Raw genomic sequence first — 23887 nt, 5'->3', positions numbered from 1 at the left:
TAACCCTAGCTCTGCTATTATCAAGTAGTATCATTTGGAGCAAGACATTTAGCTTCTTGAGGTCTCAGTTTCCTCATCTCTAAAGTGAGGAGAATTGGGCTAGATTTTCTTGAAGGTCCCTTTCAGGTCTCACATGATTTCAGAACATGAGGCTTAGGACTATAGCAACAACTCATACCCTAATAAGGAGCAATGGCATAGAAGCCCCAAAGCAGTCCCAGAAATGAAACCAGAAGAAATCAGAAGAAATAAGGATCACAGCAGGGCCATATAGACTCAGAATTCAGAAAGAAAAAAAGAACATTAGAGATCCAATTCCCTCATTTTACAGATGAGTAAAGTTAAATGTAAGAGGTTCAATGACTTGTCCAGGGACACACAGATACTACATAGCAAAGTTAGTATTCTAAGATACTGTATTGTATAATATGTATTAAATATATTTCCCCAACAGTTATGTTGTGAAAAAAGAATCAGAAAAAAAGAGAAAAACCACGAAGAAAAAAAAACAAAACACCAAAATGAAAAAGAAAATGGTATAATAGTATGCTTTAATCTGCATTTAGACTCCATAGTTCTCTCTGTATGTGGATAGCATTTTCTATCATGACTCCTTCGGAATTGTCTTAGATCATCATTGCATTGCTGAGAAGAGTTAAATCTATCAAAGTTGGTCATCACACAATGTTGCTGTTACTGTATACCATGTTTTCCTGGTTCTGTTCACTTCACTCAGCACCAGTTCCATGTATTTCTGCGTTTTTCTGAAATCTGCCTGCTCATCATTTCTTATGGAACAATAGCATTTCATTGCATTCATATACTGCTACTTATTCAACCATTCCCCAGTTGATGGATGTCCCTTCAATTTCCAATTCTTTGCCTGGTTTCTTTTAAGTCCCAACTAAAAAATCCCATCTTTTATAGGAAGCATTTCTCAACCCCTCAATTTATTTCCTATTTATCTTGTGTGTGTGTGTGAGTGTATGTGACACACACATACACTAGGTTGTGAACTCCTTGAAAACAGTGTCTGTTTCTTGCCTCTTTTTTATCCCCAGAGCTTATCATAATGCCCGCCACATAGTAGGCACATAAATGTTTATTGAGGTGATCAAGCCACAGAGACGAAACCTTTTAATTTAGTTTTCTCAGGTTCTATCAATGCAATCTCTACCACTGCTTTCTTCATGCAAAGGATATTGGCAGATGGAATGAATTGATGGGAGCAAACCATAATATATTTTGTTATTGCAACTTGTGATTTTACAGTCCTTTTCCTATAACTTAAATATTTCATAATCCTTCCTTTAAAATATAATTGAATATAGTATTGAATGGACTGGATCTTTCTGAAACTGCATCTCAAAAACTTAAAAAAGGTACTGTCACCTAAAAAGTAGGTTTGACCATAAGAGATATGACATGTCACTCTGGCTCCCTAAGATTATGCAGGGTATCCCCAAAGTCTTAATGGAGCTTAAGTTTTCAAAAGTTTAAAACTTCAGTAAGGCTTTTTGGATACTACAGGCGCTATCAGAAGTTGAAGATGAACTAGCTATGACAACCAGTTAGTTAAGGGCCTGCTGATTATTATGATAAATTTATGTCTCAGTCTGGTACCATATCCAGATATTTAGAATACTGGATCAAAAATAAAAGCTCAGACAAAATATTTTTGGATTCCTAAAAAGACAAGTTGAACTTGTCTCAGGGTTGTGATATTTCAGAATCTGGAAGGACTTTCATAAGAACTTAGATTTAGAGACAAAGGCACCTTAGAGGTCATCATGTCCAATTCTCTCATTTGAAAGATAGGGATACTGGAACCAGAAGAGATTAAACAACTTGCCCAATGTTACACAAGTGCTACATGGCAAAGATAGGATTCAAAACAAAGTCCTGACCCCAAACCCAGTGCTATCACCATTATACTATATTGATGAATAATAGCATATTCAAATCAAAACCAGTTCACCAGGGAAAGAATACTTGGTGCCACTTTGTGGGAGGTTTTGAGGCCCCTTTTGGAGACAGAAGAGGAAGAAATATCTTCATTGTTATATCCATGTGGTTTTTCATGTTTTCCCTTTCAGATAGGTGGTACACTCATGATGACTCTATTCCCTCACACCAACTATAGTGTAACATTAAAGATGATAAATATTTGCTGAATGATTGGGGCTGACTCAGAGCATTTGCCACTCAATCTATAAACTGAGTTTTGGAGATGGAGACATATCCTGCCCAGACACACTGGGCCTGCTGGGCATCCCTTAATTCGTCATGAGAAGGTAGACATTCATGGGGTTCTCTTGCCATTCAGGTAGGCAGGCTAAGGAAGCGGCTACTTCTTCCTCGATAGGCCAGCCCCAGGTCTGGAAGAATGGAGTCAGATTCCTCTGCACTTGGTGAGAGAACTGTTTCCCCCACAGGTTCATTTTGCCAGCATTGTCATTGGGCACCCCAGATAAGGTCTGGTACTGAGTGAAGAGTTGGGTGAAAGGCTCCCAGCCAAAGGCCTCCTGCAGCTGAGAGAGGAGAAAGAGAAAAGGGGGCAGAGTGAAGGGTTTGAATTTCTAGAGACAACCCAGCAAATGAGTATCAATGACTCTACCTTACTGCAGTACGAGTCTCCTTCTTGAATATTAGCCACATTCCTACCATTTGAACAGGATTCCCTCTTCTCCTCCACCAAACATCCATTTAGACATGATCAATCAGTCTTATTCTCTACTATCCACCTTGGGTAAATGCCTGCTTTCATGAATGCTTAATCACTCTAGTGGAAATCAGACCTCAGTCAAATTATGACACATTGATACCATATAAGATAATACCATAGTAATACCAATAATAATGCCATAATTATGGTACAAGAGAGGTCACCCTTTGTGACTAGACCTATGGAGAATGCTTTATGGTAATATTAAATAGGATCTTTGTAATTTTGATTAGTCAAGAGAGCATTTATCTGGGTGAGATAAATTAGAATATTTTCTTCTGTGGAGACCCTTAAAAGAAACTTTGGCAAATACTTTTCATCTCCCCCCTCATTTATCTTCACCTTCTCACTACAGGATACATAGGGATGGGGCTATCACTCCCATTTTACAGCTATACAAGTAAGGCACAGAGAAGCAGCCATAGGATATCTAGCATCATGAGGATTCAGATAGGATTCCATAACCTGATATGGATGGATACCTTAGGCAAAACACGAACTCTCTCAGCCTCAGTTTCCTCACCTGTAAAATGTGGATAATAATAGCACTTACCTTACAGGGTCATTGTGAGGACCAAATGAAAAAATCTATAAAAGGTACTTTGTACACCTTGAGGCATTGTATAAATGCTAGAGGAGGGGGAAGAGGACGAGAAGGAAGAGGAGAAGGAAGAGAAGAAGGAAGAGGAGGAGGAAGAGGAGGAGGAAGAGGAGGAGGAAGAGGAGGAGGAAGAGGAGGAGGAAGAGGAGGAGGACTATTCTTCCCTTCTCCCCCAGTTCCTTTCCAGTACCTGCAGATAAGTCTCCAGGGCTGTCCAAACACTCCATTCTTTTAGGGGGGCTCCTTTTCTCAGGTATTCTTGTACCCTGGCCTCCCTATTTGAGGGAGCCAGTGCAGGGTGGGCCCGGCTCCGGGGAATGCCTAACACCATCTCATGTACATAGACAGACCACAAGTTGCAGGTAGCCTCAGTTGTGTGGGGGGGGAACTCCCAGCCCTGGCGTTGCTGGTTGTGGCCTAGCTCATGGATGGGGCCCCAGAGGCCATTAGATCTTATTTGCTTCTCATTGACTATTTCCTTTGCTGACTTCTTGTGGCACATGACGGGGTATCCGGAATGCATCCAGCCTGGGGAGTGGAGGAAGGAAGAGAAGGCAGAGATTTCTATGTGAGAGAGCCCAATCTGCCATCCCTAGGTTATTCTCATAATGCATCTCTCCCCTATATTCTCTCATCCCCAACATTTCCAAACCTATATGAGAATAGATGGTTTCTCTTTACTTAGACAAAACAGGGAAGAAAACAGTTTTCCCATTTCCCCTCATTTGTCTAGCCCCAACTTCATATCTCTCACATAAGAGTTCTATTGTTTGTATGTACCTCTAACATTCTGTCGATTTTGGAGTTGTACACTGGCACCATAATGATCCATGTATTGGGTTAAGTTTTTTTTTCCTTCTTGTAGCAGCTCAGATGTATGGTGAATAGAGTTTTGGGACTGGAGTCAGGAATACCTGTGTTCAAATTCAACCCCAGACACTTACTAGCTATGTGACCTTGGGAAAGTCATTTAATATCTGTTTGCCTCAGTTTCCTCAATTATACAATTAAGGATAAATAAAAGCACCTTCTTCCTGGGGATGATGTTAGGATAAAATGAAATAATATTTATAAAGCACTTAGCACAGTGTTGGGAACATAGTAAGCATTATATAAATACTACTAACTATTATTTTATACATTTTTACAAATTAGTATATCCCAGCTACAGCTTGGGAAGATAGGAACAGTGTAGGTGATTTGCCCTTTCTTATGGCCAACTTCAATTAAATTGTGAATTCTCCTAAAGTGAAGAAAGATTATTTTTCTTTCCCATTTATACAGCCTTTGCTGCTGATCCAGGCCTCTTCAATCAGTGATTAATACCTTAATCTAGTGCTTTTCTTTGAAATTACTTCCAATTATATTGTGTAGATCATTTTCATACTTGGTTGTTTACAAGCTATTTTTCCTTATTAGTGTTTGTGGTTCTTGAGAGGAGGGATTGTCTTTTGCCTTTCCTTTTATGTTAGAACAGTGCCTGGTACTCAGGAATAATAATAATAATAGTAACAATAATAATATGCTTACTGAAGATGTATTAGTATAAATAGTGGTGCATTAGAAACTTAAACATGTTGGAGTATAAGATCATGGATCTAGAATATTTAAAGACTCCTCTGTTATCTCTAGCAAAGTTACCTTAGTTATACTAGATATTTGTGAACATTTGTGGAATTTTTTTCATTGAAAAATTCAGCATAGTATATATTGTGAAGGGATAAAAAAAACTGAGTGCACTTTAAAATATATATAAGAAGGTAATTTTCATTTGGTAATGAAAGACAAGATGGTTTAGGATGAACTGCAACACTGTTAATCAGTGTATCTTTAAAAAAATTATTAAAAGGATTTTATTTAAGTAAAAAAAATGTTTACTGATTTCTTGACTCGCCTACACTTCTCTCTACCTGACTTGTATGGATTTTTCAAGGCCCAGCTCATTTCCTCCACACTCCATTGAAGGCTCCTAAATCAGTCCACTACATACTGAAGCCCCTCCTTTGAAATCACAGCATTTATTTTCTCCGGCAGGACTTTATGAAAACTCTTGTGCCTCACACAGAGGCACACAATAAATGCTTACTGAATAAGCTAAGATGAATGAGTGAGTGACTGAATGAAGGAATGAATGTTTTGTTTAATTTCCGTATTCCTTTCGAAATTTCACTATAGTTTTTCTGTTATTTTCCTAACTAACTTATAAGCTCCTGCTAACTTGTACTATCATGCATCATATGTAATGCCCTGAATAGAGAAGATGATGAATAAATAATATATGGGAGCTTTGTACTTATTTATCACCTGCACAAAGCATCTCCCATCCCAATTTTCAGAACACCCACCAGCTGAGATCTGTACATCAGCCACGATCCTCTCAGGTCGAGCAAAAGGGAAGCTTATTGATGCAAGTCTGGCCACAGCTTCCATCATCTCATCCCAGAGATGAAGCAAAGGCTCTGGGTCTTCCAGGTCTTGAAGATGTTCAGATGGCACCGTGAGGATGATATTGTCTGTTGCCAGCTCCCCCCATGGCACTGGGTAGTGGCGGATGGATCTCTTCCACTCCTCCAGAGATGTCTCCCCTTTGGACAGAAATTGTGGGGTTAATGGGCTTGTCACAGAATCTCAGAGACCATCTAATCCAGCTAATACCTGAACAGGAACAGGAATTTCCTTCTCTCCGTTCCTGATAAGTGGTTATCCTGTCTCTCTTTGAAGACTTTCTCCTTTGGGTAATTTGCTATCTCCTAGGACAATCCATTTCACTTCGGGGCAAATCTAATTGTTATGATTTTTTTTTCAAATTTGTCACTGTAAATTATGCTGCTATTCATAATTTTGTTTCCTGAACCCAAATAGACCACAAATCATCCCAATTCTACATAACAGCCTTTCAAATATTGGAAAACTGCATATCCCTGCAAGACTTCTTTTTTCCAGGTTATATACTTGAAGTTCCTTAAATTAACCCCCATATGACATACCCTCTAGTAATCCTACCATGCCAGGTCACTTCCTGTCTATGGTGTAACTCATTAATGTGTATCCTAAAATGTAACTCTGATTACAGTTTTAGGAAAAACCCAATATATGACATGAGGTACAGTGTGTCTATCACCTCCTTTTTTCTGGACAGTTTATCATTTTAAGTACTCTTTCATTTTTCTGCTTCCTAAGGCTGAAGGTTGAAATTTTGATTTCAGTGGGATAGTAACAGTTAGAAGAAACTTTAAAGGTCCTACAAAGATTTTTAAATTTTTTGTGTCATGAGTTCTTTTGGGAATCTGGTAGAGCTTACAGACTCCTTAATTTTTAAATACACAAAATAAAATACATAAAATTAGAAAGGAAACCAATTTGATGAAAAGGGATTATCAAAATAATTCTTTAAAAATAAGTTTGTGGGGGTGGCCAGGTAGCACAGCGAGTAAGATCACCGGCCCCAGTGTTGGGATGACCTGGGGATCGAATCTAGGCTCAGATACTTAGCACCACACCCAGACATAACTGGCTATGTAACCTTGAGCAAGTTACTTAACCCCAGTTGCTTTAAAAAATAATAATAAGTTTGTGGATCTAACATAACTTTCATTTTACTGATGGGAAAGCTAACGTAAAATTTTCAATTTCACAGAGCTAGTAAGTAGCAGAGATTTGAATTCAAGTCTTTCGATTCTAAATTCAGTGTCTTTTTCTTCTACTCTCACCTTTGGTATGCATCCTATCTCCATTTCTGCAAACAAAAGCCCAATCCTGCATCACCTTTCCTCATGCTCCTCTGAATTCTCCATGGACACAGGAAGTTCCCTGATACCCCACCCTCAGCCTTAAAATAAGTCATCTCTTCCTTATCCCACCAAATACATTTTCTTCCTCTTTACCAATCCAAGCTACATATTATTTTCCTCCTTTATAATCTAGTTTATAATTACTTCACCCTTTTTCTAGCTTCCCTTGGGCTTAGCCTTCATGGAACCTTTACTCACCCAGCTTGAAGTAAGGAGCAGGCACAGCTCCAGTGATGGTGATTGACACAGGACCCAGGTTACTGCCCTTGGGCACAAGTACATAGATGAGGCCCCCCCAGAGGGAGGAGACTGACAGCTCTGGTCTGTCCAGGCAGCATCTGTGAATCACCACAGGTGCTCGGCAAAGCTTCTTGGCCCCATTGAGATCATCAGAGTGGCAGCCAATTTGTACCTGGGAAAGGTGAGTCATGAGCACAGTTAGCAACTACTGGAAGGTATGTGCTAGATCACTTATCAGTGTCTTTCATGCAAAATGTCCTTGAATTATAGGCATTTGGTAGGTAGTGACTCAATACTTCAAAGGGCTCATACATGTAGAACAATTATATCGTCTCAATAAGGATTTACAAAATCATGGGTGACAGATCCATAATGAGCTGTTAAGGAAAAATAGGATGTTCTGATTATAACTCCAACCTTCAATGACGACATTAGGAGATGAAACATACACATTGTTCCTCGCTGTCTGTTAGAGAACATATCCTGCATAGAACAGGAATCCAGTGTGACTAAACCTCGTAGCTCTTTGACAGAAGGAAACTCTTTACATTGAAGAGAGAGGCATTCACACCAGAAGGAGGTTGGGGGGAACTAAAATAAAGTATGGACCCTTCTGATCATCTGCTGCTGTTGGATAAAACCCGCCAGCCCCCACACTCTCTGGATTCCTTGCTGTTTAAGATATACTATGTCGTAGGAGAGAATCTGGTCCAGAGACTAGATCATTTTGCTTAGAAGTATCCCTAGCAGGGGAATGGGATAAAAGAGAAAGGTAGAGGTTAATTATAGGTATAGGTTGTTGGAGGGGCTGTGGGAAAATAGTCTCAGTAATGTACTGTAATGTGGAGCTATCCATTGGTGCAGCCATTCTGAGATTTTGAACTATGCCTAAAAAGCAATTAAACTGTACATATCCTTTGACCTACCTATACTGATACACAGCCTTCACCCCCCAAAAAAAAATCAAAGAAAGAAGAAAAAACCCATAGGTACAAAAATATTTATATCAGCTCTTTTAACCATAACAAAAGACTAGAAGCCAATGGGGAGTGCCCATCTACTGTGGAACAGCTAAACAAATGGTGGTTTATGAATTTAATGGAATATTATTTTGCTCTAAGAGATGAGCACTTAGTAAAGTTCTTAGCACATAGCAGGCACTTAAATGTATACTGACTGACAAAATGGATGGTTTCAGAGAAAACTGGGTATACTTGTAGAAACTGATAGGGTGAAGTTAGAAGAATCAGAACAATTTAGATAACAAAAATATTATGAAGAAAAACAACTTTGCAAAACTTGAGAACTCTGACCAATGCTACAGACCATGATCCTAAGAGGACCAACGAGGAAAAACACTGCTCACCTCCTGATAGATGAGCTTAATATACAGAACTCCATATACATTTTTGGACATGGTCAATATGGGAATTTGTTTTGCTTGATTATGCATATGTAATACCATGGTTTCCTTTACTTTTTTTTTTTCAATTAGGGAATGAGCTTTGGGAAAAAACCAAATGCTTATCAATGAAAAAAATTTAAAATGACAGCACAAAACAAAAAGAACAGGAAAAATGTGATGGCAGCAGCCATATAAGGATTTACAAAATATAGGAGAAGCAATGGGCAGGCACAGGGGAATTACCTGGAGGCCAGTAGTGGCAGCACATGGCATCACGATATTTGCAGTAAAGCCTTCAGGGAGGTAGAGCCCAGTGCTCACCCATACAGTAACATCTTAAGAGAGACATAATAATGGATGGAATTCTTCTGCCCTGATCCCCTCATTCTCCTTACCTTACCCACATCTGCTATATCACCCCAGTACCCTCCTATAGTCCTCACATTCCTTCCTAAATCATGGATATCATCCCCCAGAGCTCTTATATCCCCTTTCCAGAGCTCAATATTTCCTTCTAGAATTTTCACACCTCCTCCAAGAGACTTGTTATCCTCTCTTTAAACCTCAGATTGCCCAACCCTTTCCCTACTTGCTTACCCTCTAGCTACTCCCAATAATTCAAGCCCCATCACCTTAAAGGGACAGGCTCTCATGGCAACTGAAGTCCTATACTGTCCTACTGATTAAACCAGCCCATTCTTTCCCAACTATCCATTGGCCCTCATCCTCCGTCTTTACCTGGACTGGTACCATTGATTTCCATGGTGACAGGGGGTCCTAGGGAATACAGTTGGGAAGGGCAAGTCCCATTACTAGCTCTGTGGACTAGAGAAAAACAATCAGTCCCACTTTGAGCCAGCTCAGTGGCCACACAGAGCAGGGTGGCCTCACAAGAATTGCTGTGCACAGGATGATCTTCACTGACATTTGGGAGACCAGTTTGTTTGAGCACTTTCCTCAAAAATCTATGTAGGGAGGCATAGGCAGGGATTCCTTCTGCAGGAATCTTCAGGAAGGCCCCACAGTCCTTCCTTAGCTTTGACTGCCAGCATTCTGCCAAGAACTTGCTTCCTTTTACTTCCTCCTGGAACTGAGACAATGCTGAGCGGAAGTGATAGATCCCTTTACCAGGCACAAAGACAGGAAACTGACCGCGTTTTAGACTGCAACCTAGAATGCTAAGGCCAAAGGGGTTGAGGATGTGGTTCCCAGGATAATCAGCCACAGCAGCCTTGCCAGGATTCTGGGAGGCCCACCACCAGGCTTGGCCCCCAATCAGTAACCCTCCACCCTCTGCCACAAACTCATGCAGTTGCCTGGCCTCTTGGTCACTGTAGGCTGAACAGCAGTAAACACTTAATCCAGTAGTCAGATGGGATTCTAGGCTGCATTCCAGGCCTTTTTCAGATACCAGGGAACACAGTTTTTTAAGATTAGGGTTAACCCCAATTCTGCCTGTTTGTCCCCCTGCCAGCCAGGTAATAGCATTGCAGAGAAAAGGACCCAGCTTGGGGGCACAGAGCATGGCCTCATGAGCAGCAAGCACCACTCTGCCCCGGCCATAGTGAGCAGCTGCCAGGAAGCAATCAAGTGAAGAGTCTAGCCCAAGAGGGAAGGCCAAGGCTCCATGAACCAGAAGCTGAGAAGGCACTCCACCAGTATTGATATCCAGTTCTGTTATGCCATCCAGGAGCTGCTGTTGGTCCTGAGAGAGGTCCTCCCCAAACCTGAAAATGAACCATTTGTTCCAATTAGTGATTGAAGGAATGATGTGGAACAAGGGAGATGGAAATATTCCTGCAAAATCACAGTAGTTAGTTATTCTACATGACCCATATTTCCTGCGCCCATTATATGCAGGGGCTTACCCAGATGCAATCATCGACTCTGAGAGATGCAAACAACCTCAAAACTGATCTAATACCAGCCCCACCAGAAGCATGAATCCCTCTATAATCAAAAGAGATCATCCAACCACTGCTTGAACTCACCATGCCCTGAAACAGACCATTGCATTTCTGGGCAGTGCCAACTATTATGATAGGCTCCCTTTAGTGACCCACCCATGATGGTTACAGAGATTGGGGGTGCAAAAGTGACAGAGGGCTACCACTACTGACTTGCATACAGAATTGCACACTGAAGGAGCAAAGCTATCTGGATAGGGACCAGGCTAGCAAGTGATGTTTTCTGGGGTGACAAGTAGGATGTCATGCATCCAGCCAGACAGTGTGATATACTTCGTATAACATGTGAAGAAACTCAATGTATTATGTACCCACATAAAATAATGATGATGATAATAATAAAAATAATAGTATTTGTATAGAAATAAGATAGGTTTCCTTACGATGAATTGAAATCTTATTCCATATAATTTCTACCATTGTTCCTAGCTTTGTCCTTTGGGGCTAAGAAAACAGACAGATTCCTTCAGTTACCTGAAAACAACTATCAAGCTATCATGTTGCCCCTACTGCTTCTCTGTACCAAACTTTCTTAGCTCCTTTAACTTAAAAGCATGTGGAATGTTTTCCTGTGTTTTCTTCATCCTGGTCATCTGTAATGCCAAGCAAAAGGCAACTTCCCAAGGTTCAAAATACCAGCATAGCTATTCTCCATTTTATTCAGTGACAAATTAAGAACAGAGAAAATAAAAATGAGCATAATTCAAAATACAGCATTCACCAAGTGTAACTCAATAATTTCCAAGTACTACTCCACCCCTGGACATTACATTCATTTAGTCAATCACAAAGCCCCTCTTCTCAAATGGAGATTAGTTTCCAATCATAAGCAAAGTACATTCATTTGGTCAGTCACAGAGCACAGAAAAGTCAAAAGTTTCCCACCCTTGGATCACAACTGAATAGGCCATCTACTTCAGAGTTACAACAAGCTTAAGCACAGAATTTAATACCCAAAGAGAGGTTTTTTCTTCATCTTGACCTGAGGCAAGTTCTCAGAAATCTTTGTTCCTGGGGAGACAAAGCTTAGCAAGGCCACAAGATACATTGCCAGTGTCATCTTTAATTGATTCTTTGTCTGCAGAACAGTCCTAGGACCCCTGAAAACATTAGCAAAACCCTCTTCCAGGATTTCTGTAAACATACAACAAGAAAATCCTTTTTCAGGCCTTCTGAACCAACAGCAAGGTTCCAGGACCTCTGCAACAATAGTACTGTCCTTCACCAGAGGATGCCATTCATTCTCTGTTTGCAGAACATTCTCTGGACCCCTGAACCAGCAGCAAGGTTCCAGGACCTTTGCAACAACAGGACTATCCTTCACCAGTGGATGAATCTGGCAAAACAACATCAAAACAGACAAACAAAGTACCAGCATAACAGCCACGTCTCCTCAGTCCTTGGCAGCTCTGGGTGGCAGCTCTCAAAAGTCCTGGGCAGTTTGAATTGGCCCTCAGCAATCCTCTCTGTCTCTCTGCTTCCAAAAAAAAATTCTTCTGCCTCTCTCTCTGCTTGTGCCTCTCTAAAATTTACATCACCAGCTCCTCCCAGTTCAGCCCTCTCTTTTCATGTCAGCAAGTCCATCCCACAAGTGGGATTCCCAAGCTCTGGTTTTTAACACAATCAATCTGAAAATGAAGCCAATACATGGGGATCTTTAAATTCCATTACTGTTACATCACCCTCCTTTGGACTTCATAGAATCTGTCCACTTCTTTCTGCACCAGCATATTCAAGTCTTCCCAGGTTACTTGAAACCATTCTTTTTTTATCATTTTTAAGAGCTAATAATATTGAACTATAGATATTATTTTCATTCATTTTTTTATTTTAGAGAAATGGGCAAAGCAAGGATTAGTATTTTTTAAAAGTGTTTCATTTAATCCTTCCATAGAAGTTCTTCATTCTGTCATGGAAGTGACTATGTTCTTAACTATGTCAGTATAGAAGAGGTTCTATAAGGTTCTATTAAGCCTGAAAGACTCTTTCATTGATCCAAATATTAGTCCACTAAGCAAGGAGCAGCTCAGTTGGTCACAAAGTGATGATTTGTTTTTGTTCATGAACTAGATCAAATTACAAAGCAGTGCTCAAGCCTTTGTGGCCCTCATCTGCTTCTGTACAGGTGGAACAGCTGTATTAAAGAGGACATGATCGATGAGAAATCATATTGTCCTTAGGCTATCTTAATAAATAGTTATTCATCTAAATGTTTATTCTCCTAATGTGTGATATTGTTCACTAACAAAGTTAATATTTACCAGAAAAAATGAAGCATATCGATATTACAATTCTTACTATTAATAAAAGCAAAAAAAAAAAACCACTTAAAAGGTTTAATATAAATGGGTGGGCAACTCTCAGTTTCTTCTTAGAGAAGGCAATTAGAGCAGTTTGGTTCATGTCCAAAGTCAATAAGAAACATTTCATGGGACATTTGGCCATCTCATATTGCTCAGTCGAGGATGAGCATAAGGAAGTAAATCAGTATAGGGATAGTTCATAGCATGATACATTTAGAATTAGCAGGAATCGGGCGGCCAGGTAGCACAGTGAGTAAGAGCACCGGCCCCAGTGTCGGGATGACCTGAGGATCGAATCCAGGCTCAGACATTTAGCACCCATCCAGAAACACCTGGCTGTGTAACGTGTAACCTTGAGCAAGTTACTTAACCCCAATTGCTTAGGGGCAGCCAGGTGGCTCAGCGAGTAAGAGCACCGGCCAGCCCCAGTGTTGGGATGACCTGGGGATCGGATCGAATCCTGGCTCAGATACTTAGCACCACACCCAGAAATAACTGGCCGTGTAACCTTGAGCAAGTTACTTAACCCCAATTGCTCTAAAAAAAAAGAATTAGCAGGAATCTTAGAAATTTGGTAGAAAAGGAAACCATGGGATCAGATAATGTTACCCAACATTACAAAGTTAGTAAGTATCTAAGGTAGATTCCTAACCTACATCTTCTCACACCAAGTTCAGTGGTCTGTCCCCTATACTAACCTGTCTCTTGCATTATAGCTGTAAAGCTGCCTAAGTGATAGCTTATGTGTCAACAGAAAGTTTAAAAGGCAGAAAAATTCTGAGGAATTTGATAAAATCCACCAAAGTGAGTCAGAAGTAATAGAATTGTGACAGTTGGAATTTATCTCAGTGGTCATGTAGTATAGCTCATGTACAGGAAAGGAAGTAAAAGGAAGTATAACATATTTGACAAATGGTCATCCTGATTCTTCTTAAGTGCTTCTACAAGGGGGACTCACCACTTTTCAAGGCAGTACATTTCTTTTTTTTTTTTTTTTAAGCAATCGGGGTTAAGTAACTTGCTCAAGGTTACACGGCCAGTTATTTCTGGGTGTGGTGCTGAGTATCTGAGCCCGGATTTGATCCAGGTCATCCTGACACTGGAGCCGGTGCTCTTACTCGCTGAGCCACCTGGCTGCCCCTAAGCAATTGGGGTTAAGTAACTTGCTCAAGGTTACACGGCCAGGTGTTTCTGGATGGATGCTAAGTGTGTGAGCCCGGGATTCGATCTCTAGGTCTTCTCAACACTGGATCCGGTGCTTTTACTCGCTGTGCTACCTGGCCGCCCCGGTACATTGCTTTTTTCAAAAGCTTTTTCCTGAAATAAAATTGAAATTTGCCTCTCTATAATTTCCACTCTTTGCTCCTGGGGCAAAGAGAATCAATCAGGGCCCAATAAGAACCCTTCAAATACTTGAATGCAACTATCATGTCTTCCCACATCTTGTCTCCTATAGGATAAACATATCCTGTCCCTTTAGCCTATCCTCATATGACATGCATCCAAGGTCCTAAATTATCCTGGTTTCTCTCCACTGAACACATCTCAGTTTATGAATGCCCAGGACTTAACATCATACTTCAAATAATGCCTGGTGAACTAAAGTACAAATAGGACCACTCTATTCATGAAAGCTATGTACCTCTTAATATGGACTGACATGACATTGGTTTTTATGGGCATCATACTGCATTGCTGACTAAAAATTGAGTTTACAATCCACTATAATTTCCAGACATTTTTTTGAACTGCTGTCCAATCATGTCTCCTGTTTCTTAAACGTGTGAAGTTGATCCTTGGTACACAGGTGTAAATCTTTATATTCATCCTTATTTAATTTCATCTTATTATATTCAGTCTACTGAGATCTTTTCATATCCAAACTTCATTGTCCAATATGTTAATTTTGTTGTATCTTTAGTTTTATTAGTTTATATAGTTTATACTTAGTTTTATTAGTCATTGTTAGAAATAGTTCTTGGAATATAGGACCAAGAAGTACTCCATTGGATGCCTCCTTCCTCAGTGATGTTGAACCATTACCAATTATTCTTTGAGTCCAGATATGCTAACTAGTTCTGAATTCATGTTATTGTATCTTTTCCACAAGAAAATTATGAAATATTTTATCAAAAGCTTTGTTAAAATCAAAGTAAACTCTATCAGTGCATTCTCTACATCTACTAACTTAGTAATTCTGGCAAAAAAATGAAGATAATGTCATAGTCTGGACCGGAGTGTTCTAAATGAAACCACACTGGCTCCTTGTAATCAACCTCCCTTTAAAGATGTTCAACAAGCACGTCTTTAATGATTCATTCTAGAATTTTCCCTGGAATCAAAGTCAGAGTTTGAAGACTCTTTTCTTTTCTTTTATTTAAATCACCATGTTTTATTTATCCTTTAATCTTGTGGTATTACTCCTGTTTTCCACAATCTTTCAGATATCTCTAACAACAGATTAATAATCACCTCTGCCAGTTCATTCAGTATTCAAAGATGGAATTCATCTGGGTCAGGTGACTTGAATTCACCAAGGACAACTAGGTATTGATGAACCTCTTACTTTAACCATTTCCCTGTTAATTATTTCTGTTCTGTCATTTCCATAGTCATTGGCAGATAAAACAGAAACATACCAACGATGGAGCAGCTCTGGCATCTTTTTGATAATTGGCGTCATCGTCCTATCAACTACAAGCAAAGCTCTTAACCCTTCTTCTGACCCCCTTTTTTCTTTTAACAGCTAAAACCAAACATTTTTATTGCGCTTAGTTTTGCTTTCTGGTCTCAGCTCATTGGGGCCTTAGCATTCCTGACATTATTTTTATAGCACTACATAGTGAATTTAATGTAAATGGGTAGACAGGAAAAGATGGGAGAAACTATTTTGGAAAATGTGACTAGAAACTAAAAAATGAAAGAAGCCAAAGAAGTGTAGATCATTTAGAAGTCTCCTAATAATAGGTGATATTCACATAGCATTTTACATATATTTCCTTATTTAATCACACAACAACCCTGTGAGATAGGTCCTATTTTTATCCCTTTTTATAAAGAAACTGACTCGGAGAGACGCAAGGACACATAGCTTGTAAGTGTGAGGTAGGATTTGAATCTGGGTCTTTCTGATTTCACATCTAGACTTCTGTCTACAAGATTATCATGCTTCTCCTTAAGAGGAAGAATATTTTAGATAAAGTGATCAATACATAATACTTTTAACAGAATTCTACATGTCAGTTTTGCTGTTCAGATATTTCAGTTATGTCTAACTTTTTGTGACCCCATTTGGGGTTTTCTTGGCAAAGATACTAGAACCATTTGCCATTTCCTTCTCTGGCTCAATTTACAGATAAGGAAACTGAGGTGAACAGGGTGAAGGACTTGCCCAGGCACACACAGCTAGTAAGTGTTTGAGACCAAATGACTGGTGCTCCTTCCATAGTACCACTTACCTACTATTATCATAACAATATATCCTCACTGGGAAAATGAAGGATTTGAAGAATGTATGGTACCTGTATCATGACATGCAGCTGCATATACAGCCAATAACATTAGTCAGAAATATTGACCACTAGGGGGTGAATTTTTTGGCAATAGTAACCCATAAGAAAAAAATACCAACTAGCTTTGGGTTCTTCGAGGGCAGGGATTAACTGCTTTTGTAGTACACAAAATACAGCTTAGCCCCACACTAAATAAGAGATTGAGCCTAGGCTAGATTGCTCAGGAAATTGAAGTTCTAGACCTTTCATAGCACTATCTGGAGGAAAGAACACAGACCATCTAATCAGAGAACCCAAGTCTGACTCCCAACTCTGTTATTTAAAAGTTGTTTGGTGTTGAGCAAGAAACTTGTCCTCAGAAGAACAACTTAGGTTAGAAGCTAATTTAACTTTTAGTTCTAAACTTATGATTCTATAGTCTCCATATATCATGTCAGTGGCAGAAGAATGAGAAAATGTAACTAGGGACCATGTGATAGGCTTCTGAATGCAGGAGGCAAACCAAGCCTAGGGAGCAAGAGGGCAGGCTGACTCCTCCATACTACAAATTGGGATTCAGAGACCATCAAAGATTTTTTAAAAAGAGGGAAGAATCCTTTCTGAGATGGGGTATTTTGTCTAGACTGGAAGGGCAATGACTACTCACAGGCACAATCTCAACACTGATTGGTATGGCAGCTTTTAACTGTTCTCTGTTTACAACCTGGGCTACTTTTTCTTTTCTTAACAAATTTGGGGGTCCCCTGTTCCCAAGGTCTCCCCATACTGATGTGTGATAGTGTGAATACAAGATTGGCTTTATTTCTATTGAAGCTCAGAACTCCAGACCTCAAGAGATCCTCCAGTTTCAGACTTCTTGGGAGCAGGGAATTTAGGCATGGAATGAGAATAAGGGATCGGCCTGGGTCCTGGAAAACTGACAGTATCAGTGAAGTCCACAGTGTAGTATAGAATGTTCTCCTTACATTTTGTTTGTATAGATGGATAAAGCACTGGGTTTAGAGTCAGGAAGATGTGCATTCCAATCTAGCCTCACCTACTTCCTAGTTGAATGACTCTGGGCAAGTCACTTAACCTCTGTCTGTCTACCTCAGTGTTCTCATTTGTAAGATGGGAATAAAAAGTGTTTACTTCCAAGGGCTGTTGTAAGTACCACATGTGATAATATTTGTAAAGCATTTAGCACAGTGTATGGCATACAGTAGGCAATTAATAAATGTTTATTTCTTTCCTTCTCTTGGATTATCAAATATCTTAGAGTTGCTAAATACTTTTTATCGAGAGTTCAGTTAGGAAAGCTTTGCCTCTCTATAACCGCTCCAACCACAAATAAAGAAGCAGTAAGTTAATCACTACAATTAGTTGCTTCTTGGATCCAAGGAAAAAAGAACAAGAAAAAATCTTGAGATTATTAAATTTTTCATTCAGCTTCTACAATTTCCATGTCAGTGTCTGCTTGCCTTGCTCCTTTAGTCTGTAGAAAAAGGGCTAAGGACACTTTGGCTCCAGAACCCCAGGTTCTAGCTCTAATAAACCATCCTCCCTTTTTTCACATGTTGTGCCAGAGCTAAACAGGTTTCCAGGCTTCTGTTCTGAGGGAATGAATTGTAAATTCCTCAGTTACAGACAACAGTGGTTATTGTTTGTTACAAGATCTGATACTAGATATGATCAGAGACTTTCTGGGAGGAAAAGAATCAATCTCCTTTTTTTCCATCAATTTTAGGATGCCAACGAAATATTTTTCTCATCCTTCAGCCAGCCAATACCTCCCCCCAAACACTGTTGTTTTTTTCTGCCCATTTTACTAGTTGCCACCCACAAAAATGAGCAGAAGTCTGTCTTAAGGCTTGAAGGATCATGTCTCTACACCTCAGGTCAACCTAGTCAGTCCTACCCAGTCCTACCCTGCCCAGTCTAAACCTGTAATTGTCTCAAATCCCTAAAATGACACATTTTGAGCTTTTAAAGTCCATGTATGAGCAGCCCAGCCAAGTAGCTTTCATTTATAGCATTAATATGGAAATAAATAACCTCTGTAATGCTGTTTCAAGTAAAATGACATTTTCCCAGAATTAATTCCTGGTATTAGGTGTTATATGCTTATAAAGCACAAAATAAGGGCATAAGGACAGAGCATCCATAGGAGTAAGAAGTGATCAAAGGCTGGTAGGTCAAATCAGGGAAAACTCACCACCATGGGGGAGATCCTTTTCAGACAGTAAGAGGTTGGGAAGTAAAAGTCTGGAGTTAGGCCTTGCAAAGCATTTTGGCACAGTGGGAAGGGTACTGGATTTGAAGTCAGGAGATGTGGGTTTCAATCCTGACTCTGTTACTTACTCTGCTTGAGGTCTTTGCAAATCACTTAACTATCTTGGGTCCCAGTTGCCTCATCTGCAAAATGAAGGGGCTGAGCTAGATGACTTCTGGAGGGCCCTTCCAGCTCTAAATGTATGACTATTATTTTCACTACCTGCTTAAGGAATACAACAGGATTCAGGCAGCAGTAAGGGCTCCAGGGGGCTAGGCCCTGACAAAGCGCCATCATTTCAGTGCACTTAGTTAAGTCTAATAGCATATATTTGCAGTGGACCCAATAAGCATGATTCCAACTTGTAGCATTGCTCAACTGGGGAGTAGTGACAGTTGGTTTGGATGGTGAGATTTACTTGGGATTAGGGAATTTTAGAGTGGAAAAACAGGTTAGGTTGACAGGATATGACTCTTTTAGGAAAATAACAAGAAAATGTATTTGGACACAAGATCAAGAAAATGTCACCTCACTCCCTGCTACAGAATCAACACAGAAGTGAGCTTCCAATCAGATGTATATTTTTTTTTAAACAAAACTTGCATGATTTAGTGATGAAACTAGTGTTAACAGAAAACTGCCTAGAGACACCAAGCTAAGATGTAATTAAGGTAAAGTCAGTAGGGATCATCTCAATTTAGAATTTTAAAGAAATGAGGGTGTGTCACAGGATTGCCTTAGGGGGGAAAATGACTAATTATAAATAAAGTACCAGCCAACCTCTTTTCTGACTGCCTTTTAGCTGCAAAAAAAATTAAAAGAGCAGTACAGGTATAACCAGTCCTTCTAGAATTAAAATCATAGACAAAAATAAATGTTAATTTGATTTAATCCATTCTTCTGCTTCTGAATAACACTGTTCCTTCCTCCCAGTACTAAAAAATACTTTAGGAAAGGCCTATTCTGACATCAGATTCCCACACCCAATATTATAGATGAGGAAACTGAGGCAGACAGAGGATAAATGACTTGCCAGGAGTGACAGATTTAATAAATGTCTGAGGATTTAAATCCAGGTGTCTTCCTTCTGACAGTATATGTCATTGGGACATCCCCTGAACCTGACTGGTGGTAGGTTGGCCGTCAGATATGGCTGATCATGCCCTTCTCTGACCCTCAATGAATGCTGAGTGTTTCATGACAGACAGTTACCTTCAGCAATTGTTGGCCAGAAAAACATATGCCATCCCTAACAGGTCTTCACTGGCTTGGTCTGCTCCCGGGCAGGCCAGGTCACCCCCATCTGTGATGAAAGGAAAAGAAAGGACAGAGTACCATGTCCCTGGGTGAAAACCTAGCTCAGACTGGCTTGTGTTTACAGGGTTAAAAAAGAAAAAAACAATATTCTCCATCCAGGTAGCTGTCTTGGGGGCTGGGGTAATTATATTCCTCAGCCAGTTTGGGAAAGGTCTCTTGACCTAGGACTGGGGTGGGGAACCTGTGGTCTGGAGACCACCAGCGGCCTTCTAGGTCCTTGGGTGTTGGCTTTTGACTGAGTCCAAGTTTTACAGAACGAATCCTTTTACTAAGGGGATTTGTTCTGTGAAGTTTGAATTCAGTCAAAGGGCCTCACTTGAGGCTGTAGAGGGCCATATGTGACCTCCAGACTGCAAGTTCCCCACCCCAGATCTAGTCTAAAAGATGGAGTGTTTGCCAGAAAAGGGTATATTACAGATTAATATTAATAATAAAATGACACAGCATTAATATTAATTTCCCTCTATTTGAACTCAGGTCTTTCTGACTCTAAGTCAGCATTTGCTCAGCTGTAACACTTAACTGCCTGATAAACAATTCTGGCATCCAAGCGCTGGGAATGATAATTGTTTGTGACAGCACCCTCACCCTTTGGCCCCTTAGTTTCTAGCATCTCAGCTCCAACTCACTCTTTGTAGCAGTGAACATCATTTCTTAGGTCAGTATGATCCTCTGACTTGGGCACCTTTCCTGTGGGTTCTTCTCAGAAACTGTGAGGAGGCCTGTAAACCTGTTTGTATTTGTGAAGAAGATTCTAGCTATGTCCATTGCCTGCTTCTCGGGGAAGTCAGCACCTTGTCAGGGTCAGACTAACAGGCCAAACGTCTGCCTTGACCTTCAGAGAACAATTTCTGGAATCACATAATACCTAGAGGAAGTGACCACATCAGAACAAAAAAGGAGCATAATACTGTAATACTTCATTGTTATGAAGTCTAAGCATCTCTTAATGAAGCCTAAGATAGATTTTTTTTTGGTTGCTATATATATCACTATTGACTCATTGAGCTTGCAACCCACTAAAAACCTAAAAGATCTTTTGCTGAAGAGCTATCTAGACAAATCTGTGTCATTCTGCATTTTTTAAAATTGATTTTTTTGATCCCAGGTAAAAGACTTTACATTTATCCAGAATAATTTTCATCTTTTAGATTCAGCCCTATATTATAGCTTGTTGATAAGTCTTTGGATCCTGATTTTGACATGCATGCCTTCTATGCTTCTATACAAGCCCCTGATTAAATGTTGAATACCACACAGCTAGGCATAGATCTATAGAACACGACAACCAGAAAACTCATTTTAACAAGAAATCATTAATCACTACTCTTCTGATCTGACAATTTGGACCAGTTCTGAACCCACACCTTTTGGTCTTATCTACAAGGAGAGCACCAGAGCACAACATTTATGAAATGGTTTTGCTAAAGACTATATCTATTCTATCCTTACATGCACCTAAGAAGTGGTGGATCAAGTATTGATATTGTGCGTAGAAAAGGAAGACCTAAATTGAAATCCAGCTTCTGATACTTGGTAGCTGTGTGACCCTGGGCAAGTCACTAAACCTCTATCTGCCTCAGTTTTATCATCTATAAAAAAGGGATAATAATAGCACTTACCTCCCTGGGTTTCTGTCTTCACAGCATTAAATGAAATAATATCTATCTGGCACTTAAAGTGCCTAGAACTTTAATAAATGCTTATTCCATCTGCTCCTAGAATACCTTGTTGATTTACAGTTTATTTATCCTATCAATAAAGGAAATAAGGTTGATCTGTCATAATCTATTCTTGATGAAGCCATACTAAGTCTTTAAAGTCATCAATACCATGTCTAGATACTCACCATTTAACTTTGTGAACATATACTAGCCATCCTGTAAATAAAATAGCATAGAATTTGGCTAGGAATTCAAATCAAGCTCATTGGCCTATATAGTATGTAAACTTGATACTCTTCCCTTTTCTGAATGTCACAATAACATTAGTCCTTATGCCCTACAGAGCTCCTTCCTGGTCTCCCCAATCTTTTATTCAAAGATCCTTGTCAATAGTTCAGTAATCATATTTGCTGGCATTTTCAGTACCTAGATGTAAAGTTCATCTGGGCCTAGTGACTTAAATTCATCATGAACAGAATTACTGTGTCCTTATTTATCTCTCTATTCAGTACTTCTCTGTTCCCTTTTCCAAAATGGACACTGATGTTCATATGGTAATAATCCCATGGTTCTTCCTCTAACCAAATATAAACTACTGATGATGGATTTTCAATAGTTCTGTCTGTCCATAGCATTCCTGTCACCTGACAATACAAATGAGACTTACTCTTCTCAAAATGTCTAGTTCTATTTCTGTTTCATTAAGGGGACTATGTCTATTCTTAATAAATCCTTACTATACCCCTGATACTCACCTGACTGTAAGTGGAATTTTAGGTACTTTCTTAGAGACCTTGAGGAAATCTGTATCTCCATAGGTATCTGTGAAGTATACACCAGCTACACTGGTTACCTGGTTCCCAGGGAAGTTGGACAGAACCTTGTCATGTCCAGGTTCACTTGCCCAATACCAAGCTTGGCCTCCAATGAGTAAGCCCCCACCATTTTTCACAAACTGAATCATCTCTTTGGCCAAGGTGCTATCATAGGCATTGATGCAGTAAACTCCTAGGGAGTCCTCAAGGCCATCCATGGTCTTCAAGTCCATCCCAGAGTCACAGAGAATGCCAGTGAGAGGTTCCACAGATGTGTGCACTCCAACAGTAGCTCCTGGGTTGCGGTTGAGCCAGCCCACAGCATTGCAAAGGAACTGAGCCAACATGCTATCTTGCAGGTAGCCTTCATGGGACATGACTACCATTCGGCCCTGGCCATAATGGGAGGCAGCGATGAGGACCTGGCCATTCTTATTCACCAGTACTGGGAAGGGAGCTTCACCAATCAGCAACAGCTCACAAGGAATAGGGTCACTGGGGAAATTCCAACTGTTCAGCCCTCTCACTAGGACCGCAAAATCATCTGATGGAGACATTGTCATAGCTTTTTTTTGCCTGCTGTGGGGAAAGAAAAAAATTTCAAGTTGGTGATATAGCCCTAATCCTGCCCCTCCCTCCACAGAACCTGACACACAGTAAGTGCTTAATAAATGCTTATATCATTCTGCTCTTAGAATTCCTTGTTGATGTGCTAGTCTAGTAACCCTATCAATAAAGGAAATGAGACTAATTTGACATTATCTGCTCTAGATGAAGCCATGTTGGCTCATTTTGGTCATCACTCCCATTTCTAGATGCCCACCATTTAATTTTCTGGACATTCACTAATGATCTTTTTAATGTTACATTCTACATTTTGTCTAGGAATTAAAGACAGCTCATTAGCTACATAGTATGCAAAATCCATTCACTTATTTTTTTTTAAATCAGAAAACATTAGTCCACTAGTCCCCTTCCCTCTAAAGGTGCAGGAGAAGAATGATATCAACAGCAGCAGCTCTTTGCTTTGCAGAGATTCATGTGTAGGGCTCAAAGAGATTTAAAGACAATAATTCATTTCTCCTCTGACCAGGGAATTTTTCTCCATTCTACAAGTGAGAAAACTGAAGCAAGGGACTCAGCCACAGTAACTAGGGAAGGCAGTACATGTCACCAGAGACTGAATTTTATCCATGTAGTCACACTCAGCCAAACACAGATCATTCTCTTCGATGAAGAAGAAGGAGAAGGTAAGGGAACAGGCATTTCTTAGGTGTCTATTAGGTACAAAGCATT

The 23887-nt window shown here is 39.9% G+C and overlaps 1 protein-coding gene across 1 annotated transcript; it reads right to left on the bottom strand.

The window, feature by feature from the left end:
• Positions 1 to 534: 534 nt before the first annotated feature.
• On the bottom strand, positions 535 to 23167 carry LOC138156920 (TRPM8 channel-associated factor 2-like). Its single transcript, XM_069082406.1, has 7 exons — positions 22532 to 23167; positions 9501 to 10489; positions 9006 to 9097; positions 7316 to 7529; positions 5672 to 5911; positions 3517 to 3854; positions 535 to 2531 (listed from the first exon to the last, which is right to left on the bottom strand). Exons 1-7 carry the CDS (start codon positions 23152 to 23154, stop codon positions 2277 to 2279), a joined length of 2751 nt encoding a protein of 916 aa, XP_068938507.1. The 5' UTR covers positions 23155 to 23167; the 3' UTR covers positions 535 to 2276.
• Between the last annotated feature and the right edge of the window lie 720 nt (positions 23168 to 23887).

The sequence above is a fragment of the Petaurus breviceps genome, unplaced genomic scaffold (assembly GCF_028583685.1).
Source record: "Petaurus breviceps papuanus isolate PSGF00001 unplaced genomic scaffold, PetGlider_PUasm1.0 111, whole genome shotgun sequence".
Lineage (NCBI taxonomy): Eukaryota > Metazoa > Chordata > Mammalia > Diprotodontia > Petauridae > Petaurus > Petaurus breviceps.
This window is presented reverse-complemented; position numbering and strand designations above follow the sequence as displayed.

Bases quoted from the DNA above. Each gene is read 5' to 3' on its own strand.
- LOC138156920 (XM_069082406.1), bottom strand. From the start codon at position 23,154: ATGACAATGTCTCCATCAGATGATTTTGCGGTCCTAGTGAGAGGGCTG. The intron at 9,098-9,500 runs GTAAAGACGGAG...GTCTCTCTTAAG, and splicing joins AATCAATGGTACCAGTCCAG to ATGTTACTGTATGGGTGAGC. The intron at 7,530-9,005 runs GTAATTCCCCTG...CACCTTTCCCAG, and splicing joins CTGCCACTACTGGCCTCCAG to GTACAAATTGGCTGCCACTC.